Raw genomic sequence first — 18,326 nt, 5'->3', positions numbered from 1 at the left:
TGGACTCAGTAGTTGTGGCTCACGGGCTCTAGAGCACAGGCTCAGTAGTTGCGGCAAGCAGACTTAGTTGCTCTGTGGCATGTGGGATCTTCCTGGATCAGGTCTCGAACCTGTGACCCCTGCGTTGGCAGACAGATTCTTAACCACTGCGCCACCAGGGAAGTCCTATTTCATTTTATTTTTAATATTTATTTTGTTTATTTTTTAAATTTTTTTTGGCTGTGTGGGGTCTTCATTGCAGCACTCAGGGTCTTTGTTGTGGTGCCGGGCTTCTCTCTAGTTGTGGCTTGCGGGGTCCAGAGCACATGGGCTCTGTAGTTTGCGGCACTCGGGGTCTCTCGTTGAGGCGCGAGAGCTCAGTAGTTGTGGCACGCAGGCTTAATTGCCCCGCGGCATGTGGGATCTTAGTTACCCAACCAGGGATCGAATCCGTGTCCCCTGCATTGGAAGGCAGATTCTTTACCACTGGACCACCAGGGAAGTCCCAGATTCTATATGAATTTTAGAATGAATTTTTCTATTTCTAAAAAAAATGCCATTGAGATTTTGATAGGGATTGTATTCAATCTGTAGGTTGCTTTGGGTATCAGAATCATAACAATATTAAGTCTTCCAACTATGAACACAGGATGTCTTTTCATTTATTTGTGTCCTCTTTAATTTCTTTTAGCAATATTTCATGGATTTCAGTATACAAATCTTTGTTTTCTTTGGTTAGATTTATTCCTAAGTATTTTATTCTTTTTAATGCTATTGTAAATGGAACAGATTTCAGATCGTTTCAGTTGGGGTATAGAAATGCAACTGATTTTTGTGCATTGATTTTGTATCATGCATTTTTAGTGAATTTGTTTATTAGTTCTAATAGTTTTTTAAAAACCTTTAGGATTTTCTACATGTAAGATCCTGTCATCTGTGAACAAAGATAGTTTTACTTATTTATTCCCAGTTTGTATGCCTTTTATTTCTTTTTCATGCTTAATTGCTCTGCCTATGTCTAATGTCTAATATTGTGTCTATTACTATGTCTAGTACTGTGAATAGATGTGGTGAGAGTGGGCATTCTAGCCTTGTTCGCGATTAGAGGAAAAGCCTTCAGTCTTTCACCATTGAGTATGGTGTTAGCTGTGGGCTTTTCATATGTGGCATTTATTATGTTGAAGTAGTTTCCTTCTATTTCTAGTTTGTTAAGTGTTTTTATCATGAAAGGATGTTGAATCTTGTCAGATGCTTTTTCTGCATCAGTTGGGATGATCGTGTGTTCATTTTTACCTTTAAAAAATTTTATTGAAGTATATGCAGAGAAGTACATACTTAGTGTACAGTTCAGTTTATAATACACTAGTAGTTACCATACAACAGCCTCCCAGGTCAAGACGTAGAACAGTGCCAGCACCCAAAAAATTACCTTCATGCCCCTCCCAGTCCCCATCCTTTCTTCCTTTCCAAAGGCAATCACTACATGATTTTTAATACCACAGACAAGTTTTATTGGTTTTTAAACTTTCTATAAATAAAATTGTGCAGTTTGTACTCTTTGTGTTTTTCACTCACATTGTATTTGTGAAATTTATTTGTATTGTTCTCTATATTACTACTTCATTAATTTTCATTGCTGTATAGTAGTCCATTGGGTGAATCAGATACAGTTTACCATTTACTGTTGAGGGACATTTAGCTTATTTACAGTTGGGGGCTATTAAAGAATAATGCTGCTATACATTATAATAATGCTGCTATATATCCCTTCTTGTACTTATCTTTTGGTGTGCATGTGCATGCATTTCTTTTTGGTATATACCAGGAGTCTAATAGCTGGATCATAATGGGGTCATAGAATATTTATATGTTCAATTTTGGTAGGTAGTATCAAACTGGTTTCCAAAGTGATTTTATGAGTTTTCATTCACATTCCATATGAGTGTGCTAGTTGCTCTGTAGCCTCACTAATACTTGATATTGTCAGTCTTTTCCATTTTTACTATCCTAGTATATGGTGGTATTTCATTATGATTTTAATTAGCTTTTTCCTAATAAATAATGAACTTGAGAATCTTCTCATATGTTTATTGGTCTCTTGAATTTCTGCTTTTGTGAAGAGCACATTCAAGTCTCATCTCATTTTTCTATTTTTTAAAAACTCAATTTGTAGGAGGCCTGTATATATACGAAATATGTCCTCTTTTCCAGTTATATGTGTTGTAAATATTTTTCAGTCTGTGGCTTGCATTTTCATTCTCTTAAAAATTTTTAAATGAATCGTAGTTCTTAATTTTCATGAAGTTCAATATGTCATTCTTTTCCTTTATGATTTAAGAAACATTTATACCCTGTGTAAAAAATCTTGCTCTGTGTCAGTTATGAAGATATTCTTTTGTGTTATCTCTAGAAGCTTTTTTGTCTTACTTTTTGCATTCAGATATGCATACAGTCTACTTGGCATAATTTTTTTAACATTGTTTAATTTGACATTAGTTCGAATTCTGACTAATAGAAAATTTGCAAGAATAGTACAAAGATATCCAGCTATTCTTCACATGGACTCCCCAAATGTTAATATTTTATTGTATTATTACCACATAGATGGTCAAATATTGATATATAGATATAGGTATAAACAGATATGCTGGAGCCATCTTGTACTTGTATACAAAAGTTGATTGCTAAAAATTCAGGCATCTTCAGGTCGATTTTTGGTTTTTTTGGTTTTGTTTTGTTTTGTTTTGCGGTACGCGGGCTTCTCACTGTTGTGGCCTCTCCCGTTGCGGAGCACAGGCTCCGGACGCGCAGGCTCAGCGGCCATGGCTCACGGGCCCAGCCGCTCCGCGGCATGTGGGATCCTCCCGCACCGGGGCACGAACCCGCGTCCCCTGCATCGGCAGGCGGACTCTCAACCACTGCGCCACCAGGGAAGCCCTTCAGGTCGATTTTTAAACCATGATGGCTTGAAATGGGGCATGGAGGAATATGTATTCCATGGAAATTAGCAGATGGAACAAATCACTTCTCCCCTTTTTTGCACATATCAAATATTATATTATTAAAAACAAGCAAAAATAGATGCATAACTTAAAACAAGTGGGTATTTGTGGTCACAAGATAAGATGAGAACATAGGAACTTAGTAGTAACAAAATTAGAAGAAATTGATTGAAAGAAGAAGCTGACAGTGTTCTCTATGCAGGAATGAAAGGAATTTTTAGGTTTCTAAATGCAACATTTTAGTTGCATGACTGAAGTTTCCAATTTGCAAGCTGAAATAAAACCAGCTACTTTGCACGTAGTGTGATGAATATGGCCATAAAAGAAGGCAGTTCATAAATGAAATGATGTTATAGCTTTGAAGAGAGTAAAATCAGAGATAACACCTTAAATGGAATGATAATATTAAAACACAGCATATGGCTTCAGATTCATTGTATAATACCACTGGAATTAACGGGAGATTCAGAAGAAATTTCTATTTTTATTTGTAAAGCTTCCAGTCCACCTCTTGAAACCAAATTATGGTTGTATCTTCAGCATTACATTCTAAAATTTTTGTAATAATGGTGGCTTGCAGTTTTAACTAAGCATATTAAATAAAATATTAGGATACAATGACAAAAGAAAAATTCTCAGTGGTTGTTATTTTTTTAATTTATTAATTTTAAAAGGTAAATTACTTATAAACTTTCTCTGGTTAATCCTGAGTTAGCTTCCTAAAATGTTTCTTCTTGAACTAAATCTTATGACATGCAAGAGGGAAAATACATTGACTCTTTCCCATCTTATATATAATTCTTTGTGTGTTCCACAGAGTGAAATTTTTTGACATGATTTAAGGTACTCAGTGATTTTGTTGGACTTTAAGAAATATAGCAATACAGATTAAGCCAGAATTTAGATTTACTCCTTCATTTATATATGTCTATAAAAATGTTTATATACTGTATATATAGAACATACAAGTGTTTATATCATATGTATTTATTATATATTTATATATATGTTATGTTTAAATGGCATGCATTTTTATGAGATAGCTAAATAATATAAAATGTTCCATACTATAGTTTTAAGTATAAAATCTTGAAGTAGATACCTGTATTGAATATTTGTTTTAATCTTAAAACAGTGTTGGGCTTCCCTGGTGGCGCAGTGGTTGAGAGTCCACCTGCTGATGCAGGGGACATGGGTTCTTGCCCCAGTCCGGGAACATCCCACATGCCGCGGAGCGGCTGGGCCCGTGAGCCATGGCCACTGAGCCTGCAGGTCCGGAGCCTGTGCTCCGCAACAGAAGAGGCCACAACAGTGAGAGGCCCGCGTACCGCAAAAAAAAACAAAAAACAAAAAAAAAAACCAGTGTTTATATATCTAAATAGAAAACTGTTTTTAGGTTAAATAAACTTATATGAAAGTTTTCTGCAAAGATTCAAGATTTTTAAATAAATAGCATGAATTTAATGTCTCATAAAAGTTAAACATTTTGACACTGCTGAATTGTAGAATGCAGCAAGCATCCAAAAATGTTTATTTTGTCTTTCAGTATAGATTTGATAAAATTTATGATTGAGCTCAGTTGTACTCATTTTGACTTGTAATTTACTGATGTTTTAATGGTTGATGTTATATATGGTAGACTAATATTGCTTATATCAAATCTTTTACTTTTTATATAAGTGATAATGTATATACAGTTAAAGAGTTCTAAGTGTATGTGCTTGTATCACTGAAATGATTTGGCTTATTGTAAAGTATTTAGAAAAAAATAATAAAACCAGAATGACAGAAGACCAAAGCCAGAGCTTAACGCTTAAAACTTGAAGATTCTTTTTCTTATCCTGAGCAAATTTTTCAAATTTTGCTGTTTGAGGAATCAGTGAAAAATTATAATTCTTGTGAGTTTCTAGAGACTGATAGGGTGATGAGGGGAAACTGGGCCTTCACAAACACCTTCTCAGCTCAGATTAAAACATCAGTGATAGAGTTGCCTCATTCAATCATTGCATTTTAGTTCCTATCCCACTGTTTAGCTAAAGTAGTGGTGGTTAAATTAAATAAATATTATATAGAGGTGGAAGGGATAGAGAGACAGACAGACATGGAATTTATTTATTTTTATTTTTGGCTGTGTTGGGTCTTCGTGGCTGCGTACAGGCTTTCTCTAGTTGTGGCGAGCAGGGGCTACTCTTCGTTGTGGTGGGCGGGCTTCTCATTGCGGTGGCTTCTCTTGTTGCGGAGCACAGGCTCTAGGTATGTGGGCTTCAGTAGTTGTGGCTCGAGCTCTAGAGCTCAGGCTCAGTAGTTGTGGTGCATGGGCTCAGTTGCTCTGCAGCACGTGGGATCTTCCTGGACCACGGCTTGAACCTGTGTCCCCTGCATTGGCAGGCGGATTCTTAACCACTTGCCACCAGGGAAGTCCCCAGACATGGAATTTAAATAGAAGCTCCTGATGTGTATCTTGGTTTGCTGTCTACATTGACAGACAGCTGGTAAATAAGAAATATATTTCCTTAAATGATCCATTGACAGAAAAAAGCTGTCAATAGAGTATTGTAAAATTTCCTTTGACAAGAATATATCTTTATCTTGAATGTATTATATTTTAATATATTTTTAACGATGTACACACAAATGGCTATGTATTTTTGTTTTTCAGAGTTGGAGGGTTATCCGGTATATTAATGTCTTATTGATAATGGCAGAACATTCACCACTACTGGATACCACTCAGATTTTAAGTAGTGATATTTCTCTCCTATCTGCCCCTATTGTAAGTGCAGATGGAACACAACAGGTAAGGAAACTGAAATGTTTATTTTCTTATGTCTAGTACACATGTATTTCTTTCAGAAGAATGCAAAATTTAGAACAGAATGAGGCATCACAACAGTAGGTTCCTGTTAATTCATATTTTAAACTCCAGTTCAAAATGTTGTTTTGGTTTTATAGGACGACGAAATAATGAGACTGTGAAGTTGCTTCTAAAATGTCTCACTAATTAATGATTAAATTTCTTGTGTTTATATTTAGTTCCCACTGAAATTTTTTTTGTTTTACTTTAGACAGACAATGTACTAGTCCCTGAGTGTTTTTTTAAGTAAGTTTAACCTTGTACCTTAATGATTATTATAAATCATTATTTCAAATCATTATGAAATCATGACTTCATTATGTGATTAAATGACGGCCTGCATTATATTATAATAAAATGTTATCTCCTTTTCTCCTCACCGGAATCCCCCCTCCCAAAAGCAAACACACAATTCGTGGTATGTTTTTCTCCCAACCCAGGGCTTTAGAAATAAAGTTATCTTATTTTGTTGAATTTTGCCTCATTCCCCCAATAATCCTAAAGGGATGGGAATGAGGGACTTTCATAAGTACCTGTTATGTGCCAAGCAATGTACTTAATTCTCACAACTACCCTGTATGGTAGTGATTTTAATATTGTAAGTGAAGAAACAAAGATTAAGGACATAATAAATAATAATAAGAAGAAAGAACAATTTGAGTTCTCACTATATAAAAAACATGTGCTAAGAACTTTATGATCTTATTTAATTCTTTCAGCAGTCCTGTCCCTATTGCAGATGAAACAAAATGAGTTTCAGAAAGGCTCAAGATCACACAAAGCTTTTTTGCTCCATTACTCATACTGCTTCCTTGGGACACTAAAATAATGCAGTCTTATTTTGTTACTTTACAAACTTCGTGTCTATAGTTGACAATTATTATTTGCTTACAAGATAAGGGGCTACTTTGTTAACTTGGCTATTGAAAAATCAAGTGATTAGCTTGTGTTCTAAAGTATATATTGGTTTTGATTTTCACATGTGCTCTGATAGCTTTTAGCAGCAACCTCTTTTCACTAAAGTTGCTTTTTATAGTCAAATTTAAGTCCGTTAAGATTTTTTTCTCCCTTAAAAATAATAGATGTGGCGGATATTCATTTACTTCGAGGCTCTGGGAGTGCTTTCAGTTATCATTGTTGCTTCAGGCAGATCACTGGCTTCAAGTTGTTTATAGTGTAATACAAGAAAGAATCTATTAAGCAGCCAATTACAGTACACTGATATAGTTGCTACAGTGTATAGTCTGTTAAAGGGAAGACAGTAGGCTGAAACAAGACCACAGTGCCCTCTCAAGACTTATTTCTCTCTTTTCCCCCAAAAGGAGATTCTATTGGCAGAATTTTTCTTGAAATCTTGAGGGCACCATGGCTAGCATATAGTAGTAGTTGTGTAGATGGATATAGAGAAAGGAACTGGGAATAGAAGAGCACACTAGAGCAAGATTTGAAGGATCAGGCAGAGTCACTAGGTCTAGAGGACCTAATATTTTTTAGTTAGGGTTTGAAAAATCAGGTGTCAAGAGGTGGAATAAAGCCTTAAATTCTAACTAGCAAAGACAGTGCCTTGTAGTTTGATAGGGAGAGAGAAAAATGAGTGGAAAGAGCATAGGATTTGGTTGATAGACTTAGATTTGATTTGGGTGACTTAAGACAAGGTATTTAACTTCTCTGTGTATGTTTGCTTCTCTATAAGATAGAGGTAGTAATAGCTGCTTAGAGTAGCTGTAGCTTTGAGCATGAAATGAGCTTGAAGGAGCTCATTAAATATTTGCTAAATTTGAATTGAAGCACTTAATAAATGTTTAAAAGACTGAAGAAACTATATAGGTGTGTCAGTCAGGACTTAAGTCAACAGAGATAGTTATAGTAAGATAATAGATAATTATGATGGATCCAAACTAAAGTATAAGTGTAAGAGAGTGGACCAATAGCTATGGTAGAATGTAAGGAACTGAAGAAAAGTAGATAACAACTGACAACATGCATCTCTTTGTCTTAACTCAGGAACTTAACTGGTATGCCAAGCATGGCCAAGTTAGAGCTTGCCTCTGGTGATATGACACTACCTGGTTGGTGCCCAGAGTAAAGAAGCAAGCTAAAGACAGTTCCTGACAGGAGGAACTCTCGGGTACATGCATGATGTTAAAAATTTAGGAAAACAGATAGGTTGTCCCTTGTCTTTACTCTCTTGGAAATATTATTCTATTTCTTGGGAATATGAGATTTCTGTTCCATCCCTTGATATCAGATTAATTTTCTTATGGTTGGCCATCCAGATTATCTATCTCCTCATTAATATTTTCTAATTTTTTATAGCAAACATTTTATACAATGTCACATTATACATAGCGGGTCTTTTGGCTTATGAATTATACTAGAGGGAATCTCTCCTGATATCATTACTGCTAGTGTCGCTTTTAGCGAAGCTATAATAGACATTTATCATTCATTTTTTTTTTTTAATTTATTTATTTATGGCTATGTTGGGTCTTCATTTCTGTGCAAGGACTTTCTCCTGTTGTGGCAAGCGGGGGCCACACTTCATCGCGGTGCGCGGGCGTCTCATTATCGCGGCCTCTCTTGTTGCGGAGCACAGGCTCCAGACGCACAGGCTCAGTAGTTGTGGCTCACGGGCCTAATTGCTCCGCGGCATGTGGGATCTTCCCAGACCGGGCTCGAACCCGTGTCCCCTGCATTGGCAGGCAGACTCTCAACCACTGCGCCACCAGGGAAGCCCTATCATTCATTTTGATTGGCAGCACCTGAACTATTTTTTGTGTTTGAAGAATTTCATTCCCCTTTTTCCTATTAATAAACTTTATTTTTAGAGCGTTTTAGGTTTACAGAAAAATTGAGCAGAGTGTTTTTCTCATATGCCTCTTCCACACAGTTTCCCCTATTACTAACATCTTAATAGGTATATTTGTTACAATTAATAAACCATTATTGATACATTATTATTAAGTTCCATGGTTTACATCAGGGTTCATTCTTGGTATTGTACAGTTCTATGGGTTTTGACAAATGTGTAATGCTGTATATCACTATTACAGTATTATACAGAACAGTAACTGCCTTAAAACTCCACTGTGCTCTATTATCCCTCCCTCAGTCCCCACCCCTGAAACTTTGGCAACCACTGATATTTTTACTGTCCCTATAATTTTTGTCTTTTTCCAGAATATCTTATAATCTGATTCCTACAGTATGTAGCTTTTTTAGACCAACTTCTTTCACTTAGCAATATGGTCTGGAAAATTTCTTCTTGTGGCTATTTCATTAGCTCCTTTTGGCTATTGTATAATACTTCATTGTTTGAATGTCCTGGTTTATTCATTCACCTGTTAAAAGACAGCTTGATTGTTTCTAGTTTTTGGTGATTATACATAAAGCTGCTCTAAACATTTATGTGTAGGTTTTTGGATAGACGTAAGTTTTCAACTCAATTGGAGAAATATCTAGGAACATCAGTGCTAGATTGTTTGGTAAGACTCTGTTTAGCTTTATAAGAAACTAACAAACTGTTTTCCAGAGTGGCTATGCCATTTCTCATTCTCAAGCATGTCCTCGATTTGAGATTGTATCCTTTCCTGATAGAGCAGGTAAAGCGTTTATGAGTGCTTGTGCTGCCCTGTTAGAACCCCCAGATATGCTTTAGGGAATTTGAACTTTAAGCACAAGTGGAATGCTCCCAGCTGTATTCACTATTGCTACCATCAAAAGAAAAGTTCAGGTATTTTGGTTTCTTGTGTAGTTCAGTACTTTCCTAATTTAACTTTACCTTCTCTAATTTTTACTCATTTACCTTCCAAAAATATTGAATGCATTTAAACTTTTGGCTAGGATCTTTCAAAACTCAGTGCCTATCTAGCTTCTTTATCAGAATCTTCTCCATTTCATTAATTTTTTAATTATTATTTTGTAACTCTATAATTATTTTCTCACTTGTACCTGCTTGATTTTGATTTATGGAGGTGACTGAGTAATGACATAGACTAATGCCATTGAAGGCAAAAGTAATGACATAGAGAGACTAATGCCATTGAAGGCAAATTACTTACATTTCCTGAAAGAAGGGAGCACACCATGCCATGCTGGGCCACAAGGGAAACATCAGGTTTTGGTCAGGAGGCAGAAGCAGGAACAAGAGGAAAGCCTAGGCCAAAGCCATTAAATTGGTGTTTTCTCAGGAAAGGCACAACAGTGTAGAGTAAGTAGCTTAGGATTGGCTATTTAATAATTGTGGCAGGCAAGAAATAACAAGTATTGACTAGGATATGGAGAAAAGGGAACCCTTGTATACTGTTGGTAGGAAGGTATGGATAAATTGGTGCAGGCACTATGGAAAACAGTATGGAGATTCCTCAAAAAATTAAAAATAGAACTACTATACGATCCTGCAATTTTATTTCTTGGTATTTATCTGAAGGAAGTGAAATCACTGTCTGGAAAAAATGTATCTACATTTTTGTGTTGCAGCATTATTGTGTTGTGTTTGTTGCAGCATTATTTACAGTAGTGAAGACATGGAAACAACCTATGTATCCGTCAGTGGATGAAAAGATAAAGAAGTTGTGGTGTGTGTGTATATGTATATGTATGTGTATATGTATATGTATGTGTATATGTGTATGCATACACACGATGGAATATTATTCAGTCATGAAAAAGAAGAAAATCTTACCATTTGCCACAATGTGGATGTACCTTGAGGGCATTATGCTGAGTGAAATGTCAGACAGAGAAAGACAATTACTGTATGGTCTCATTTATGTATGGAATATTTTTTAAAATGAACTTATAGATACAGAGAACAAATTGGTAGTTGCCAGAGGTGGGTGGTTATGGGGGGGTGGGCAAAATGGGTGAAGATGGCCAAAAGGTACAAACATCCAGTTATAAGATAAATAAGTCCTAGGAATGTAATACACAGCAAGGTGACTATAGTTAACAACACTGTATTGTATTTGAAAGTTGCTGAGAGAGTGGATCTTAAAAGTTGTCATCACAAGAAAAAACTTGTAACTATGTGTGGTGGTAGGTGTTGACTAAACTTACTGTGGTAATTATTTTGTGATATATTCATATATCAAATCATTACGTTGTACACGTAAAACTAATATAATGTTCTATCAGTTATATCTCAATTTTAATAGTAATCTTTTTATTTATTTATTTTTATATTTATTTTTGGCTGTGTTGGGTCTTCATTTCTGTGCGAGGGCTTTCTCTAGTTGCGGCAAGGGGGGGCCACTCTTTATCGTGGTGCGCGGGCCTCTTCACTATTGCAGCCTCTTGTTGCAGAGCACAGGCTCAGTAGTTGTGGCTCACGGGCCTAGCTGCTCCGTGGCATGTGGGATCTTCCCAGACCAGAGCTCGAACCCGTGTTCCCTGCATTAGCAGGCAGATTCTCAACCACTGTGCCACCAGGGAAGCCCAATTATATCTCAATTTTAAGAAAATAAAAAAAAATAATTCTGGCAGATTTGGGGCTATACAGGTGGTCTTCAGTTTCCTGTTACTTGGCCGTGGGATGGTTTAGGGCAGCGGAAATATTGGCTTGGTGTGTAAGAGTTCAGTAAGGGGGTTAGTTGGAGCTGTAGACTTGAAATTGGTTGGTTTGCATATGAGAGGTGTGCTCCTGGCTGAGCTCTTTACTACCTCTAAGAATTGGTTAGCCCTGGGACAGGCAGTCTCTTCCCCAGCCAGCTCAGCCATCAATGCCAAAGCATCAAGAACACAGAAAATAAGAAAATATGGTTAAAATAATTGCCCCTGTGTTGAAAAGATGCCAAATAGACAAATACAGAATGTAAGAAAACATGGAACATCTCCTCAGCTTACTGTTTTCAAAACCTGTTTAAATTGTAAGCTATAACCTGTATATATAGAAAAATACATAAAACAAATATATAATATCGCACATGATTAAAGAGCATAAATCTTATAACTGCCAGCCAGACTAAGAGGTAGAATACTGCCAACACCCTAGAAATCCCCTGTGTGTTCCTTCTACATCACAATACCCTCTCTAGTTGGAGGTTACCACTATCCTTACTTCTATGGGAATTACTTCCAGACTTTTCTTTATAGTTTTATCTATGCATACATCACTAAGCAATAATTGTTTAGATTTGCCTATTCTTGATCTTTAACTAAAGTAATCTTTACTGTAACTGTTCTTTTGTGTCTTGCTGGGTTTGTACAACATTGTTTTTAAGATTCATTCTTATTGGATGTTGCTGAAATTTGTTCTTTTCATTGTTGTATAGGATTCCATGTATGGATATACAACAGTATATTCATTTATCTTTTCTATTCTTGGTGGACATTTGGACAGTTTCTAGTTTGATACCGTTTTTTCTTTTTGATTTGTCAAAACTCTTGATATATATTCTGGATATAAACCTTTTGTTAGTCACCAATGTGGTGAATGCTTTCTCTTATCCTTGTAACCACACTCTTTAGTGTCTTTTGATGAACAATTCTTAATTGTAATGTGGTCAAATTTATCAGTTCTTTTTATCTAGAGTTAGTGTATTGTTTTTTGTTTAATTCTTTCCTACACTGAGGCAATGAAAATATTTTCCTATATTATCTTCTAAACAGTATAGTTTTGCTTTGAACATTTTATTCAGAAATCCACTGGAGTTGATTTCTGTGAATTGTGTCAAGCATGGGTTCAATTTGATTATTTTTCCATACGTATATTGAATTATCTCACACCATTTATTGAAGTGACTATCATTTTCCTATCACTTTACAGTGATCTTTATGCCATAAGTTAAGTGACCATATATTTGTGGAATTGTTTCTGGATTATTAATTCTATTCCATTGATCTGTTTGATTATTCCTGTGCCAGGAATACACCAATACTTTAAATGGAGTCTTGGTATCTAGTAGGGCAAACCATCTCACTTTGTTGTTCTTTGAGAGTGTCTTGATATTCTTGGCCTTTGCATTTACATATAAATTTTAGAATTAGCTTATCAATATACACATACACAGCCTGCTGAGATTTGGATTTGGAGTACTTTGCATCTATAGATCAAGTTAGGAGAGAATTGACATCTTTATAATATTGAGTCTTTCAGTCCTTGAAGTTGGTATATCTAAGCTATTAGAAATTATGTGCGTGTGTGTGAAATTTCATGTCCTGTTGTTGGTAAATAGAAACACAGTTTATATTGCTTTAATATCTAGCAACCTTGCAGGATAATAATCTCTTATATTTCTATTACTAGAGAGTGGTACCCCCTCCCATTTCCACCCCTTGATTCTTCGACCTGGACTCGCGAGTCCTGGCTATGAGAGAAACAGCACCATATACTGGATACCAATTTAGGGCATATGCCACCTCCTGGAAAACCTTTCTGCAGCCTTGCAAGGTATTGCCACCTAGCTGTTTCTATAACTTAAAACATTAAATATTTTACAGTATTTTAATGAAATACATATAAGTGTATATATATACACACACACTTAAACCTGTTGTGAAAGACAGAATCACCAGACTGTAAAGGGAACAACATCTTAAGGAAATGAAACATAATGGTCATGGAATTTTGATGGATCCTGGTCTAAAAATAATTGATTTTCTATTAAATTAACCTCTAGATATTCTACAGTTAGAATAATTCCTAATTCTCTAGTTAAGTGACTTTGTAGTTTGTCAAATCCTGTGCCCCAGAATCCTGTAGAAATTGTTGACTTATGAGAAATGTAATTTGGGCTGAAGTGAGGAGGAAATAAAGAATAACTTCTAAGCAGCACTGAATAAATAAGGAAATGCATTCAACTGAAAATTATCCATGGAATACTGAAAATTCTTTAAAGTGAATCTGATTATAAACTTCTGTAATAGGAGATACTAAATGAAAAGGAGGCTTCTTACAAAAATGATTTTTCCCATGATCTTTTCTATGTTCTTACATTAGCTTAATACAAAGCAAGATTTTTTTTTTCAAAAATTATGCAGATGTTTATAGAAATAGAAGTTGAATTCTGCTTTTTCAGCTCTCGTAACATTTCCCTTTCAGTAATAAACCATGGTCATTATATATTCAAAGTACTGTTATATATCTTCTTACCACCAGATAGAATGCCCAGGATTCAAAGTCCTGAAATGCATTTGTGTGATTTTTCAGAAAAGAACATTTTGAAAATCAGACAAATATGCACATACATGTAAACACATGACAGAAAGTTATACAAGAAATTATAAGCAGGGACTGACCCCAGAAGAAGTTTACATTTTACTATACAACCTTTTGTACCGTATGAATATTTTTTAATCTTGTGGATTTATTACTTTTTCAATTTAAAAACTAACAGTTGAAAAAAGAAAAAAAAACATGCAGTTCCAAGTGTACATATACACATATATCACAGGAAGAAAAGCTCTGGACACATACATACGCATTTATTAACAGTGGTTCTTCTTTTCAGGAAAGAGAGATTTGTTGGCAAGAGGTGGAAATTTTGCTTTATCCAAACTGTTTTAAGATTTTAGAATGTCTTTATTTAAACGAACATATGTCAGAAAAGTGCGCAAATCATTTCTGTGCAGCCCAATTAAAAAAATAAAGTGAACATAGCCCCTGTAACCACCCTCAGGTCAAGAAATAGAACTTTACCAGCACCTCCAAGGCACTTCTTGGGAAGGATTAGCCTTGCAACCCTTCCCAAGAAGTAACCCCTCTCTCCCAAACAGTATCCCTTTTTTCCTCCCCAAACCAAGGATAAGTTTTGCCTGATTTGAATTTTACATAAATAGAATTATACTGTATGTATTATTTTACTCAATATTATTGCATGAGATTTATCCATGTTACCACCTGTAACGTAGTATTTGCTGCATAATATTCCATTCTATGAATATACCTTAATCGCTTCAATTTACTTTTTTTTTTTAACATCTTTATTGGGGTATAATTGCTTTACAATGGTGTGTTAGTTTCTGCTTTATAACAAAGTGAATCAGTTATACATATACATATGTTCCCATATCTCTTCCCTCTTGCGTCTCCCTCCCTCCCACCCTCCCTATCCCACCCCTCTAGGTGGTCACAAAGCACCGAGCTGATCTCCCTGTGCTATGTGGCTGCTTCCCACTAGCTATCTACCTTACGTTTGGTAGTGTATATATGTCCATGCCTCTCTCTCGCTTTGTCACAGCTCACCCTTCCCCCTCCCCATATCCTCAAGTCCGTTCTCTAGTACGTCTGTGTCTTTATTCCTGTCTTACCCCTAGGTTCTTCATGACATTTTTTTTCTTAAATTCCATATATATGTGTTAGCATACAGTATTTGTCTTTCTCTTTCTGACTTACTTCACTCTGTATGACAGACTCTAGGTCTATCCACCTCATTACAAATAGCTCAATTTCGTTTCTTTTTATGGCTGAGTAATATTCCATTGTATATATGTGCCACATCTTCTTTATCCATTCATCCGATGATGGGCACTTAGGTTGTTTCCATCTCCAGACTATTGTAAATAGAGCTGCAATGAACATTTTGGTACATGACTCTTTTTGAATTATGGTTTTCGCAGGGTATATGCCCAGTAGTGGGATTGCTGGGTCATATGGTAGTTCTATTTGTAGGTTTTTAAGGAACCTCCATACTGTTCTCCATAGTGGCTGTACCAATTCACATTCCCACCAGCAGTGCAAGAGTGTTCCCTTTTCTCCAGCATTTGTTGTTTCTAGATTTTTTGATGATGGCCATTCTGACTGGTGTGAGATGATATCTCATTGTAGTTTTGATCTGCATTTCTCTAATGATTAATGATGTTGAGCATTCTTTCATGTGTTTGTTGGCAGTCTGTATGTCTTCTTTGGAGAAATGTCTATTTAGGTCTTCTGCCCATTTTTGGATTGGGTTGTTTGTTTTTTTGTTATTGAGCTGCATGAGCTGCTTGTAAAGTTTGGAAATTAATCCTTTGTCAGTTGCTTCATTTGCAAATATTTTCTCCCATTCTGAGGGTTGTCATTTGGTCTTGTTTATGGTTTCCTTTGCTGTGCAAAAGCTTTGAAGTTTCATTAGGTCCCATTTGTTTATTTTTGTTTTTATTTCCATTTCTCTAGGAGGTGGGTCAAAAAGGATCTTGCTGTGATTTATATCATAGAGTGTTCTGCCTATGTTTTCCTCTAAGAGTTTGATAGTTTCTGGCCTTACATTTAGGTCTTTAATCCATTTTGAGCTTATTTTTGTGTATGGTGTTAGGGAGTGATCTAATCTCATACTTTTACATGTACCTGTCCAGTTTTCCCAGCACCACTTATTGAAGAGGCTGTCCTTTCTCCACTGTACATTCCTGCCTCCTGTATCAAAGATAAGGTGACCATATGTGCGTGGGTTTATCTCTGGGCTTTCTATCCTGTTCCATTGATCTATCTTTGTTTTTGTGCCAGTACCATACTGTCTTGATTACTGTAGCTTTGTAGTATAGTCTGAAGTCAGGGAGCCTGATTCCTCCAGCTCCGTTTTTCGTTCTCAAGATTGCTTTGGCTATTCGGGGTCTTTTGTGTTTCCATACAAATTGTGATTTTTTTGTTCTAGTTCTGTGAAAAATGCCAGTGGTAGTTTGATAGGGATTGCATTGAATCTGTAGATTACTTTGGGTGTAGAGTCATTTTCACAATGTTGATTCTTCCAATCCAAGAACATGGTATATCTCTCCATCTATTTGTATCATCTTTAATTACTTTCATCAGTGTCTTATAATTTTCTGCATACAGGTCTTTTGTCTCCTTAGGTAGGTTCAGTTTACTATTGATGGAAACTTGGGTTGTTTCCAGTTTTTGATTATCACAAGTAGTTCTTCAAAACATTCTTGCACACTACTTTTATACATGTGCATGCTTTTCTTTTGGGTATATACCTAATAGTGGAGTGCATGGATCATAGGGAATATATATGTTCAAATAGTAACTATTACTTTTTGTTGTTGTTTATCTCTACTTATACATCTCAGAATACCTCAAATACAATTGAACTCTCCTCCTATTCCCTCAAACACCAAACTTTTACTACTACTTCTGTCTTATTGTGGAGGGCTATTATTTTCCCCAAATAGCTGCTGCCTCCCTCTAGGGTAAGATTATTTTTTCCCACCCCACTGATGGCAAAGAAAAAGGTTTCCAAAGAGGCTGTACCAGTTTACACTTCCACAGGCAGTATATTGTTGGCAGTTGCTCTACAGTCAAATCATTTGGAATTGTCTGTTTCATTTTATCTATTATCATGATAGGTATGTATACTAGTTGAATTTTAGAGGAAATATCCACATACCTCCTGTGTGAACAAAAATAAATATACTTTCCTCTTGGGGAATATCTGAATAAAATGCCTATTATTTAATTAGTAAACATCAATTCCAGTGTCTTATATGTGTCTGTAAACATAATTGACCACCTAATGGTCTGTATACCTATGTAATATAGAAATTGGCATTTTAAAACTAAAACAGTTGGTAAACTTAACTGGCACATTAGTAAGTGCTTTTTTTTTTAACATCTTTATTGTAGTATAATTGCTTTACAATGGTGTGTTAGTTTCTGCTTTATAACAAAATGAGTCAGCTATACATATACATATATCCCCATAGCTCCTCCCTCTTGCATCTCCCTCCCACCCTCCCTATGCCACCCCTGTAGGTGGTCACAAAGCACCGAGCTGATCTCCCTGTGCTACGCGGCTGCTTCCCACTAGCTATTTTACATTTGGTAGTATATATAAGTCCATGCCACTCTGTCACTTTAGCATTTGTTGTAAAGCTGGTTTGGTGGTGCTGAATTCTCTTAACTTTTGCTTGTGTATAAAGGTTTTAATTTCTTCGTCAAATCTGAATGAGATCCTTGCTGTGTAAAGTAATCTTGGTTTTAGGTTTTGCCCTTTCATCACTTTAAATATGTCCTGCCACTCCCTTCTGGCTTGCAAAGTTTCTGCTGAAAGATCAGCTGTTAACCTTATGGGGATTCCTTTGTATGTTATTTGTTGTTTTTCTCTTGCTGCTTTTAATATTTTTTCTTTGTATTTAATTGTTGATAGTTTTATTAATATGGGTCTTGGCGTGTTTCTCCTTGGATTTATCCTGTATGGGACTCTCTGCACCTGCTGGACTTGATTAACTATTTCCTTTCCCATATTAGAGAACTTTTCAACTATAATCTCTTCAAATATTTTCTCAGCCCCTTTCTTTTTCTCTTCTTCTGGGACCCCCTATAATTCGAATGTTGGTGTGTTTTATGTTGTCCCAGAGGTCTCTGAGACTGTCCTCAATTCTTTTCATTCTTCTTTCTTTATTCTGCTCTGTGGTAGTTATTTCCACTATTTTATCTTCCAGGTCTCTTATCCGTTCTTCTGCCTCAGTTATTGTGCTGTTGAATCCTTCCAGAGAATTTTTGATTTCATTTATTGTGGTGTTCATCATTGCTTGTTTGCTCTTTAGTTCTTCTAGGTCCTTGTGAAACGTTTCTTGTA

At 35.9% G+C, this 18,326-nt stretch overlaps 1 protein-coding gene across 3 annotated transcripts in view; it reads left to right on the top strand.

Moving 5' to 3' along the window:
* The window catches only part of FNDC3A (fibronectin type III domain containing 3A), a 160,816-nt gene that overhangs the window by 18,199 nt on the left and 124,291 nt on the right, over window positions 1–18,326 (top strand). Inside the window, exon 2 of one of the 3 annotated variants that reach the window (XM_019936589.2) lies at window positions 5,641–5,778. The exons of 1 other annotated variant lie outside the window; for it this stretch is intronic. In XM_019936589.2, coding sequence (XP_019792148.1) covers window positions 5,680–5,778 — 99 coding nt within the window. In that variant the 5' untranslated portion in view covers window positions 5,641–5,679. Of the gene's footprint in view, window positions 1–5,640; window positions 5,779–13,129; window positions 13,226–18,326 lie in introns of those variants that run through there. One more of the 3 variants, XM_073795186.1, reaches the window with a different exon arrangement.

The sequence above is a fragment of the Tursiops truncatus genome, chromosome 18, assembly GCF_011762595.2.
Source record: "Tursiops truncatus isolate mTurTru1 chromosome 18, mTurTru1.mat.Y, whole genome shotgun sequence".
Taxonomy (NCBI): domain Eukaryota; kingdom Metazoa; phylum Chordata; class Mammalia; order Artiodactyla; family Delphinidae; genus Tursiops; species Tursiops truncatus.
Note: the sequence above shows the minus strand (reverse complement) of the source record. Positions and strands in the feature narration are given on the sequence as shown.